General features: G+C 44.1%; 1 protein-coding gene across 18 annotated transcripts in view; it reads right to left on the reverse strand.

The window, feature by feature from the left end:
* Positions 1 to 2,936: 2,936 nt before the first annotated feature.
* Positions 2,937 to 12,435, reverse strand: part of Zmynd11 (zinc finger MYND-type containing 11) — a 94,014-nt gene continuing 84,515 nt past the window's right edge. For 13 of the 18 annotated variants that reach the window (XM_060372599.1, XM_060372597.1, XM_021642041.2 and 10 more), the window contains 6 exons: positions 11,949 to 12,067; positions 9,188 to 9,395; positions 8,550 to 8,786; positions 7,713 to 7,985; positions 7,322 to 7,507; positions 2,937 to 5,140 (listed from right to left, as the gene is read on the reverse strand). In XM_060372599.1, the coding sequence (XP_060228582.1) occupies positions 5,018 to 5,140; positions 7,322 to 7,507; positions 7,713 to 7,985; positions 8,550 to 8,786; positions 9,188 to 9,395; positions 11,949 to 12,067 (1,146 nt within the window). In that variant the 3' untranslated portion in view covers positions 2,937 to 5,017. The remainder of the gene's footprint in view (positions 5,141 to 7,321; positions 7,508 to 7,712; positions 7,986 to 8,549; positions 8,787 to 9,187; positions 9,396 to 11,948; positions 12,068 to 12,435) is intronic. The other 5 variants (XM_060372605.1, XM_060372608.1, XM_060372607.1 and 2 more) reach the window with 1 other exon arrangement.

Genomic DNA, 12,435 nt, shown 5'->3' on the forward strand with positions numbered 1-12,435 from the left:
GATCAGAGCACTGGCATTCCTCTGCTTCCCACTAGAAGCTTCATACTTCTGTCACAGTGCCTTCCCTGTGTCACGAGGGACTGAAACCTTGAACCATGAGCCAAAATAAAGCCTTTCTTAAGTTGCTTTGTCAAATATTTTCTCCAAGCAACCAGAAGTGTAACTGCTGCAGTGCAGAGGAAGACACAGGACAAGTAGAAGTCAATAGTACCTGAGGTTCCTGCATCCCTGGAGTCTGCGGGTGAGGCTAAGGGAGATGACTGAACAACAATCCTAGCGGGTGTGAGCTGGGATCTCTCAGTGTGATATGTATTTTTTGAGAGCTTTTGCATTCAGTCTGTATCTTCTTTTGTCCTTGGTTTTAATCTTTTCTATACTGGTAAGGGCAGGTGTGAGATCGACCAAAGGAACACACTTTCAGGAGCTGCGGTGTTACTGTTGGCCTCTAGATCTTACCTTGTGTTTGGGATTCTGGCCATTCCATTCACTGGTAAATCCCATCCTTGACTCCTGCCAAGCACAGCTCTCATTGAATCTTTGCTCTTGACTGCTTTAGACTCCCATCCTTGTTTAGTCACTATTGGTCTTCTCTAGATTCTTTGACTTACCCTGTATCTGACGGGTGGCAAAATACACTGTGTGAAATGCTTTACTTCTGCAGAAGGGGTGGGTGCAAAAGAAAAGAATGGTTGTTTTATTTTTTTAAGATTTCATTTATTTATTTATTTTATGCATTTATATTATTGCTCTATCTGCAAGTGCACCTGCATGCTAGAAGAGAGCAGTTAAGGGTATAGATGGTTGTAAGCCACCATGTGGTTGCTGGGAATTGAACTCAGGATCTCTGGAAGAGCAGACAGTGCTCTTAACCATTGAGCCATCTCTCCAGCCCCAAAAAGGATGTTCCCATCGCCCCTTTCCTCTTAAAAGCAGAAGAATGAAACTCCCTTGAGAATGAGGCCCCGCCCCCAACCCAAGAAGAAACTCCTCAGCCAGGAACAGCTAACTGCATAAGGTCTTGCTCTCCATCTTTTCCCAAAGCTCTCATCTTCTGCCAGCCACCATCAACAGTCCCTTTCCAACCTACCTGTTGTTCCCCATCACACTTGGGTCTTGCCGGTGATTTGTGTGAAATGCATGCATGCTCATCTCCCTGTGGGTCTGTCTTACCTAGCCTTAGAAGTTGCAGGTAAATTTTTGCCTTGTGTATCCCCTCAAGGTTAATCCTTGTCACATATATAGTTTGAGGCCAGTTTGGAATATGTGAGACCCTGTCTCAATAGTAATAGTTATAAGTTTATATTACTTATAAAGTGTTTGATGAGACACATTATGTGGTTGTGATTTTTAAATTTTTTTTTTTTTTTACACAATATGGTTACCATAAAAATCTATAGTTCTGTAGCATCCTGTTTCCCTCTCACAGCATTTTTGCCTTTTGGAGTTTGTGGTTTAATGCAGTAACACTCACTGTCTGTGAATTTTCACACCTCCAAAACTTACCTCAAGAGTAATGGTCTCTAATCAGCAGACTCCACAAGCAGATGAGTCTCCAGCCTCCCCCGCTGCAGCCCCACTCCATGGACCCTCCCTTCTGCAGTCCCTGGGTGAGCTGTGTCTGTGTGGGTTTGAGCAGCTCTGACTACATTCCAGTTACTCCGTTGTCTCTACATATTAATGTTTTGTCGATTTGATTGGGTTAAGAATTCTTAACCTGAAGGTCAAGGTAATTCTGGGCATAAGGCACCTATAGAAATTTATGTAATTTGTCCTGCACATAAGCATATGGGCCCATCATTTCCTTTCCTGGTAATACAGCTGTGGTCCACAGAGCGGCAGCACTTGGGAGTTGGTTAATGATACCTGTGCTGAAGCTGAGGCCTCCAGACATCAGGTTTGTGCGCCTCTAAATTGGATGTATTTGTATCAGTCTGGCACAGCAGATGGATTAGAAAATGGACTTTGCAATTAAACCAACCTGAGTTTGAGACTGAGCTCTGTCACTCACCCGTTAGGCACATCTAAGTACATTATTTGAATTGAATTGTCTATCCTTTGATTGTCAGACCCAGGCTATCGGTTGCTAGACTAAGTGAAATGTGTTAGAATACAGCCACTTGTAGGCAGTGGTTTTAAGCACCGGGAAGGTGTAAGCTGCTCATCTGTCTCAGGCACACTGACCTAACTGCCTGGACTCTGGCCTAGGCTGCTTATGGCAAGACTGTCACTTTGGTGCACTGTCACTGAACTATTTCTTTGTTGGAAACCTTATGAACCCAACTGTTAGGTCTAGAATCAAAGTTGGTGTCTGAGAGTTGAGGTTTCTGTTTGTTTTAGCTGAGGACAGGTAAGCTTGTTCATAGAGACAAAGACAAACTAAGGTGAACAGAACGTTTTGGGACGACTGTAGGAGGCTTCAGAATCCTACAGTGAGTTCAAGCTTAATCCATCTCATCCCAATTATGATTTCACTACAGGATGGCAGTGATGAAACCACACAGAAAATACAGATGATGCAGATGGGTTAATGTTGGCGTGAAAGCCAGACTGGTGAAACAGCACCACCTGCATGCCAAGTGAGAACAGGATGGCCCTGACTGCCCAGCATTCCAGTCAAGAGCGAGCACTTCATCCTCTTCTTTCTGAAAAATGATGCACGTAACCCAGTAAAAATGTTAACTTTTGTTTTTTACATTTATGTGTGTGAACGAGTTGCCTGCATAGTGTGTGCCCCAACGGCATGCCCGGTGCCTGCAGAAGCCAGAAGTTACAGATGCTTGTGAGCTGTCCTGTGGGATCAAACACATGTGCTCTTAACCAGCTCCTACACTGGCTCATGGTCACCACAAGCTGCACACAGCTCCTGACCCACCCTTAGGTGTAGCTGAGTTGTGTCTGCAACAGGACACTGGACTAAAGCAGATTATTGACCAGAGTTTTTTTTTTTTTTTAAATACATTTATTAACCAATGTTAACACAGTAAATGAAATCTATATATTGCTAGTCAGAGCAGCTTACAAAATGCCAGAATGCATCATAGAACTGGACAGCCACGATGGGTACTTACAATGTGCAGAGTGGCTAAACTCAACACTTTGATAGAGCTTTATGATTGCAGAAAATTTTTAATGATTCCTAAAACAATCAATTGTAATTTTACCTAAAACTTTTACAAAACCAGGCCACGATCTCTTTTTTTAATTGCTTTTTTTTTTTTTTTAACACACAGTTTTCACACTGTAGTAACTTGGAAATGTGCAGCCGTGTTGACAGAGACAAGAAGCCAAAGTAACAGGAACCTCACTTTCATGCAGCTATCAGGTAAATAGTACATACTCTGGAATGATTTTACACCAAAAATATTCCCACAACAACTTGCTTTCACAGGGGTGGATCGAAGTTTGAAAACCTGAAAACAATCAAAGACTCTTAAGTGTCCTTGTTAGGGCAGCGCAGCAGCAATGATGGTTCTGTGGCAGCGAGGAGGGAGAGGAGGTGCCAAGCTACTGCAGTGACTGCGTAGCCTGGGAGGAGGTGACGGGCTACTGGTGGTCTGTACAAAGAGCGCGCTCCGTTTGGCAGCAGTTACCACCGTCTGCAACAGCACCGACGCCAGGTGCGGGAGTCACAGACAACTCCTTACTTTCATCTTTAGAGTGACCCTGATGGACCGGAGAAAACTGTCTTAAAGGCTTTTCTCCCGACTCTTTCACTTCTGTTGTAAGTAATTGCTTTAATAAATATCAAAGGTCTAAATAAATATTTACAAATCATTTCTCTAACCTCAAAAAAAGAATAACTAAAGGATAAAGTAGGAATTTGGTTTGGTCTATGATCGGTCTTGGAGAAAAAAGAAAAACTAACTGTGAGATAGTTTTAAAGAAATTTAATTTTCCTGGTTGTCTTTTATATATCTATGTATATAAAAAATGTTATTCAACTATCGATCCATTCCTACCAGTAATGCTTCTTAACCAGACATCCCGCAAAATACAGACTTTGTACAAATCACGTTATCTTTAATACAAGAAAAGTAACATGCATTATTCACTGTGTACAGTGATGGAGTTCGTTAGTAGCAATGACCCTTCCCTATAACACAGCGGCTTCTGTGACACATTAAGTGCTTTCTCTCTCTGAGTAGTAATCCACGAGAGGGGACGGGGGAGGTTAGGGTGGCACCGGGGAGGGAGGGGCTCAGTTAAGAAACTCGTATGCCTCAGCTGTAACTCCACGGTCTGAGTACAGGTAGTTTTTGGCTTTGATTTTTGTTTATGCTGCTGATTTTGTTACAAGCACTCATGTCAGGACAAAGATGAAATGTGCAAACTTTAAAATTTAAATATTCATTTTTCTCTAAGATCCAGCTCAGTAAAAGATTACCCCATTTTCCCTGCAATTTTAAACTACAAGATCAAAGCTAATAATTTGTTATAAAAGTTATATATTGAAAAGAAATAATGAAAACACAATTGGGAAATATTTAAGAGAAAATATGCAGGGCTAGCCCTGCTGTGTCAACCCTGTTCCCTATATTCAATCACATGCCGCCAGCACGGCCACAGGCAGTGCCTGTGGACAGTGAGCAAGCTGCGCAAAACCAGCTCAGCAAGGTCACGGCCAGGTAGTCTGTTTTCTTCTGAAGCATCTGTCGCTCTTACATTCAGCTCTGTTCTGTCTCTGTTAGACTCACTCGTATTCACCTGTTGTTTTTTTTCTATTTTTTTTTAAGATCTGTTGTTTAAAGGTTAAAATCTCTGTAAAACCTAAAAATGTTTTAAAATTTGCTGAAAATGCAACAAATCCTCAATTAGAATTTATTTAGAGTAATACCCTCCATTGATGTTACTTCAGCCCCCGGAAAATGCCGGAGGAGCATTAACAAAAGATTTAAACTACTGTGCAAAATTTCACCACGAAAAGTGTTTAAAGGCTGGTGCAAAATGGGAAGCAAATTCTAAACAATTTTGGCTTCTTGGAAACAAAAACTGCTGCGTGTGAGGGCGGCAGGCAGGCTCATCTCTTCCGTCGGCAGGTGCGCTTGTGCTCTGCGTGCCAGTGCTCCTGCTGGCACTTGATGGAGCAGTAGGACGTGTTCCAGCAGCAGTGGTACATGGCCTCCTCCTCACAGTTGTAGCACTGCAGGGAAGGAGGCACACATGAGACTGGAGGACGGCTCGGGGCCCGCTATGCTTCTAAGGCTTGCAAAGCTCTCTCTGGCTCAGGCTAGCCCACAGACGCAATGGGCACCGAATATTTTATGTGGAAGGCCAGAAACCCATGGCGTGGGGGCTCAGGCGTCTTCCCAACACTGCATCGACCCGGGCCGCTACAGGCTCATTCCCCCAGCTCCAGCATCAAATGTTCCTCCCCTCATGCAGCTCTTCCCTCATGTTCTTGACCAGATCTGACTCCTCAAGGAAGGCATCTGCAGTTCTGTTCTCCCACACACCACATCCCTCTACTACATACTTATGATTGACAGCCAGCGCTCTGGTCTCCATCCCTGCCTCATTTGGACATTCATTTGGGGTGGGGGTACTTGAGGTTAAATGAAGTGCCTCCTATGTTTTAGGAATCACAGCAATAATGTAGAGCCACACACAGGCCTGGAGATACCTTTTCTAGCCCTATCTTTCAGTAAAAGTTCCCACCACAGACAGCTAGGCCAAAGAGACCTAGGGCTAAGGCCAGACTGTTAGAGATGGAAGACAAAATGAAGGGGAAGTTCTTCCTTGGGCTTCTGTTGTAGATACCTGCAAGGAGCATGGGAGCGCAAGGGCAACTGGCTGTGCTTACAACCCACAAACCTACAGCGGTCCTCTGGACCCGGGCTGACAGTGGCCAAGATTCTCAGAGGAGGACCCAGAACACTCTCCTACACTGGGCTGGTAACTCAACCTTCCAGTTTTCTTCTCGGCTACCTATTTGTTTTCTTAGCTGTCAAAATTAGTATTTTGAGTTTTGTGATTTTGCTGCATCAACAATGGCAGCTCCTGACATATTATTGCTGGGAAGGTAGAAGGGCACTTGGGTAAGTCACTCAGGTCAGAATTTAAATCTTGGCTGTGTGACTACAGGCTAAACTTGTTTATTTCACTTCCCGGTCTCCTTAACTGCCCTGCCCTCATCCTTTTCCCTACAGATACTCTTGGAGGACCCAGGTTTCCCAGCATGCACCTGACTCTTCAGTTCCTATCTCATGACATCTGGCATTTGTGTGTGTTCTGATCTGTTGCCCTGTACTATCTCTTACAGTGGTGGAAGAAAACATTCTAAGCAGAAAGCGAGGGGTTTGGATCCTGGCTTAGGATGACCCCACCTCTCACTGGGGCTTTATCAATAGTCAATGTCAGAAGCCTTCAAATGCCTTGTCTAAAAGGTCAGAAGCACACAGTGCTCCTGCCTGTGACAGCTAAGAAGCATAGCTGCAGTCCGCCAACAGGCCCTCTTCTCATTTCCTCCTGACTTTCTGTGAGCATACAGTCATGTCTTCAATAAATCTAGTGTCTTCTGTAAGACAGAATTGCCAGCATGGTGTCTAGGCCTTCTGAGGCTTGCTTGACCACACCTAACACTCAGCTGTGTCCTTAGCCAGCAGCTCTCACCAAGCTGTCTACACAGGCTTCTGCCTATGTGCTCAGATGCCCTTGTCACTCTTGCTAAGTCTTTATAACAATTTTTTCTTACCATATACTTCATGAGAACGTTACCTATATTTACAGAATCTTCATAATAGGAGCTGGGTAAAAGGGGGGATTACTGTGCAATGCTTTATGGAATATCCTCTAAATTGAAAGCAAGTTAGGAGCTTAAGGGGGAATTGTTCCCAGCAGCAGTTCCCTCAGGGATATGGGGCTGAGAAAGCAGTGCAGGGCTCTAGCTCAAGGGGAGGAAAGACTTAGAAACAGGACTCAGTGACACTTGCAGTCAGGCTGAAGGGAGGGTGCTTGCCAAGGAACAGCATGCTCTTACTATGAGCAAGAGGAAGCAATTTCTGTAAACTACCACAACCCAGGCATCCGGTCCAGGGACACCGGCCGTTAGGATGCATCTGAGGCCCTTCAGTTTGGACAGTATTAAATGTCCCAGGTCAAAGTTGATAGAGACACCCTGCACAACACAGTGTCTGTACTGCTGGAGAAGTTGCAGTGACTGCAACAGCAGTGTTCTGTCCATGAGGGGTTTCCAGACATCCCTGGATGTTTTGGAGCCACAGTTACTCTTTTAGGGGACTGTCTGTGCAGTGGGCCTCTCCCTGAGCTGACCTCACCACAGCAGGCGGCACCCCAGGAGCAGCGGGGGCGGTGCACTACTCACCCACTGCTTCTTCTTGGTCTGGGAAATGAGCTGCTTGTGCTGTGTTGCTAGCTTCTTGATCTCCTCTACAAACTCTTCCTTACACTTTTCCTTCACCTGCTTACACTTTCTGTCCATCTCACCCTGCATGTTGGTTACAGCTTTATTTACAGCTTGTCTTTTTTCTTCTTCCATTTCAGAACGCAACTGAAATGAAGACAGTGACAGACAAGACAGCACATAAGCAAAGCCTTACTACTGGGATTAGGCTCTGTTCCCACTATTTCAGCACACACAAAAGCTGTTAGCAAGAAAGTGTTACTAATGATAACACTATAAGGAATATTGGCCCAGGCGCTCCTGTGAGAAGCTGTTCCACTCTCTACCGCCCCCCAGCAATGCGCAGCCCCACCTTTTCCAGCGCTTCGCGGACCACTCTTTCTGTTTCACGTTTGTGGTCCGACTTCATTCTGTCTTTAAAGTCATTAAAAATTTTGGTGTATTTGTCGTGGCACATGCTCTGACAGACGCCATCGCTAGTCGTCTGGGTGCTTCGATGCAGCATCCTTGGGGAAGAGGCACTTAACTTCTTGGTCTGGGTTGACACAGACACCTTCTCAATTGGCTGAGGCATTGTGGGGATTTCCTGGCTGGAACTTACTGCTTCTGTTTCTGGCTCTGGTTCCTAAAGAAGCAAAACAGGACAATATGACTCCCCCCAACTCAATTAAGATAAAAATTCACTGCATGCCCCCCCCACACACACACACACAAACTGCAGTTACCAAGCAGGTAATTAATCTGGTGTCTTGATATATTTGATCACAAATAAATCCTCCCCAAACCCATCCAGTGAATGAAAAATTACACAATTAATAGCTTAAGAAAATTCTAAACAAAAATTTCATTTATAATTTCCCTATATATTAACATGATGGATCTTAACTTTTAAAGTAAACTAAAGTTTTTAATTTGTAAAATATAGAATCATTATCATCTTATAGTCATTTCCTAGAGTCCTAAGTCACACCTTACTGAAATCTGTCTGGCATGTACCCAGATTTACAATTTTACAAATGCTTGGTTCATACAAAAAAGAAAGCTTGACCACGGTCTCCTTGTTTTAGTGCTGGCATGACTGGTTTGTCAGACAATTGCTCTGTTACACAATGCCATGAAAAACACCAGGTTCTCGGGAAACGCAGCAGCACCCTGCTTGCTCCCCGGACTCTGCTCCACGGCTGCTTACTGGGGACGGAGACTGTGCACTCGCGTGCTGGTCGAGCAGCAGTCCACAACGACAGGAGTCGGGAGACTGGGCCTTAACTTGACGGGTATTACTTGTCTGTCTTGAGCGTACTTTGAGACTCTTTCCTCTTTCGATTGCCACCTGGACACTGTGAGGTGGGCAACTTACTTCCTTTTTGGGCTCCACACTCTGATTACGTCGTCCTTTCTTTGCTCTTGGTTCTTGAGTGACCTTCAGCTGTGGGCATTATAAAAGTAATATCTTATTATTTGGCACACTAGGAAATACCTCTGTGCTGAAAATACTTGTAGTGGCCCGCAGGAGAGAAGGGAGTCCTTCCGTCCACTCAGCAGCCACCTGCGTCGTTATTGCTGTGGATTGCTGGTGAAAGCCAGTGGACCTGCAGAACCGAGCAGCGCACTTACTCTCCTCCCACTGGCCGGGTCAGGCTCCAAGTCGCTTCTACCCACTCACATCTTTGCACTGGTTTGGTTACTTGTGCAGAGAACTTTACACATGTTTGTAGGAAAGGGAAAGAAGATGTCAAAACCTGTTTATGACAGTGAGGAGTAAACATGGAGATTTCTGCATTGAAAAATCAGAATGAGCAGGACCTTACCGAGACAGTGGTGCCTCACCTGTTCATTGCTGGTGGAGGAGATACTGGATTCTGCCTCTTCCTCACCTCGGTCCTCATTCTTAGACTTCCAGAACCTTCCTTCTCGGAGGAACCGCTGATGCAGTTCCAGCTCATCACAGGCCTTTTTCCAGCCCATGCTGCGCTTCACATGCAGCCGGTGAACATTGACCGTGATATCCTGAATGTTTTCAGAAGGGATCCAGGCCCTGTGGGAGCATTGGGAGGTGGAGGTAGAAACAGTAACAGTGCTGAGGACGGTTAAGAGCGTGCTGTGCACTCTGCCTACTGTAAAGAGTATCTGCAACGACTTGACAAAGGCTGACCCTCAGAGCTTGACAAACTCTTAGCCAGCAGACAGAAGGCGAGGAGCCAGTTCCCTGGACACAGTGACCCCCTCACAGTCCTCTTTAGTCAGCTCAGCTTGCCACTGTTCATAGAGACATTTTTTTTAAAAAAGTGTTATCTATTGTCTTAGGTAAATGTAAGCTAGCAGGACCCACCTAGCTCTATGCTGATCAGCATTATGGACCCATTTCAAAATGCACAAAGTTTTCAAAACGGGCACACAAACATGCATGTGTACCCATGCAGCAGCACGCGCACGCATACACACAGAGACTGCGAACTGGAAGTACCTGACACATGTTCCTGACACATGGTGCCTCTGCCTTTATGACTGAGCTAAAGAGATGACAGGAGGCAAAGGTGATATAGAACATGGAAGTCATGTGCTCCTGTTGCACAGGGCCAGTCAAAAGCATAAAAGTGAGTTCCTGCAGTGAGGGTTCTGTGACAAAGTGTGCACAGTGGGCTGGTCACCCCCCAGGATGGATGTTCCTGCCCTCACATTCTCAAAATAACTTAAAACATTTTTATGCATAGGTTTCAGTTTAAGTAAACATTGGGTACCCTGAGCCAAAAGTACACATGTCCTGCAATGTAAGGCTAGTTCAATAATAAGGTCAAGATGTGTAAACCGATTCTGTGACTTACTACTGACTCCACATTATCCAGCATCTTTCTTGCTGGCTCCCAACTAGGCTTATGCCATCTCCAGAAATTTATAGCAAAAAGGTCTGTCTGCCTTAAGGAAGATGACTGGCCCACTACAGAGGCCCCATGTGTCAGGCAACAACTGGCTTCTCCACTAAGCAAAATCAGTCTCATAGTCTAGGAGGAGGAGTCCGAAATCATTTGCTTTACTTTTTCTGTCTCCTATATGTAAAGCAATATACTGTCAAAAGCACATTCCTCAGAACTAGCAACTAGTGCCTCCTCGTGAGCCATATTCTTTTGGTGCTTAAGTCATGTTTACTTTCTGTTTATTTTCAAGACATCAAATACTTTTAATAAGATGGAACTGTTCCTCTGTGTTCTGAGCAATCACTCATGTTATATTCTATCTGGATCAATGATTCTGCATTACATGATAGAATAGTAAGTCTATGGAGAGGCCTGTCCATGTGAGAGTTGAAAAGGTTCTCCTCCTCATTCTTCTCACTCTGCTCACTGCCACACTACAAGCTAGGAGCTATGCTTACATCTGTATGCAGCTTGCATGAGGAGTGAGGCCCAGCTTTCCTAAAGCCCAGGGGGCCTGGCCAGTGTGTCTGGATAGCAGTCACTAGAAATCAATGCAGAGACTTGGACACACATTGACAGACACTGACTGACTCCACTGGCATGTGCACTATACCCCCCACCCCCGTGAGAGCTGGAAACCTGCTAGATATGATGTGCAAAGCTGTAATAATAAAACTTACGTCTTCATCAAGCTAAAATGTTCATATATTAAAATTGTTCATTGTGTCATTACTTTATGTCTGCTAAGTGTGTCTACATGAGTGAGAAAACAAAATATCTGAAGTATTCACAAGTTACATAAAATAAACAATAAACGGGGGGAAGCACAGTCCTTTGTTTCAAAGCTTCTTGCATATGACTGACCTCTCTGCCCAAGACTCTGGGCCCTAAGGAGACATTCAGAGCACATACATGGCTGACTGTTAGCACGACTCCATTCCTTTAATATCTATGTAAGAGGAATCTTTTCTGGCTTTATTACTGGGTTCTTTGATCTGAGCCCTATGGGAAAACTCAAAATGCTGAATTCACCTTTCTAATCCAAATAAACTAATGGTGACAAGACTTAGGACAATACTGTTAACATCCTAACTTTTAATGTTCAGTGTTGCTAGGGCCTTAATTCACAGTGACAACAGTAGTGTGTTATCCTATAGGTTGGTATCTTCCTATGAAATATGTGAAGTAATTTTATAGTCAGCTTCTTTGTTTGGAACACATACATTTCATGTATCCACATATGTAAATTTTTAAGCTTTACAAACTCATGCCGGGAGTGGAGATGATGTGTGCTGTCCCTCTCCTCCACACTCACTGTGTTTGCCCACATTTTTTAGACTGATTCTATTATCCCAAATTAATTGGTTTTTGCCTATTAATAGGATCATGGAGCAGACTCAAATACCTATACATCTTTATAGTGAGCAGCCGTGCCTGAGGACCCTCCCATACCCTGCATGACGGGTACAATCTTAGTACAAGTTTGCTCTGCACCTGAGGACCAAGCATCCTGCTGAAATGTTCTGTTTACAATAATACTGGAAAACTCACATAAATTATTACTAGTGGTAGATATATGCTGAATTTGAAACGAGCACAGAACTCCCTGTCTCTAACAGTAGTCACCTGCGCAGTCATGAGTGTAGCTCTGGCTATGGCATGAGTCTGGGAATTACCTCTGGTGGTGATGGCCAAAGAAGCGAACATCAACTTGATTGTCTTCTTTCTGCATGACTTTGGCTGGCCAAAACCCAAAACCTTTCATTTTAGCCCAAACCAGCTCATGATTAGGTATCTGAAAATGAAATGTTATTTCTTTTAACATTGAACTACTTAAGTAAAGAAGCATGAATTGAATAAGACATAATCCATTAGATAATATTTCCTTTTAAGTATGAAGCATATACAAGTGTTTATTTTTTCTTTTGACATCAAGAAAAGTACCAACAATGCATATGTTTAAGAGAAAATAGAATTATAGACTATTTCTGAGATGAGGCAGAAATTGGGATAAGGTCACCTCTAGAGCCAAAAAGCTCTGGGCATGATAGTGGTGACAGAGTGTACTGACTTTGCTCCTATGTCCAGTGTCACTTGGATATTTGTTAGATAGGGGGGAATTTTAGGCCCAGAGACTGTTCTGATTGTGAGGTCTCCTGAGCC

Source organism: Meriones unguiculatus, chromosome 19 (assembly GCF_030254825.1).
Source record: "Meriones unguiculatus strain TT.TT164.6M chromosome 19, Bangor_MerUng_6.1, whole genome shotgun sequence".
Classification (NCBI taxonomy): domain Eukaryota; kingdom Metazoa; phylum Chordata; class Mammalia; order Rodentia; family Muridae; genus Meriones; species Meriones unguiculatus.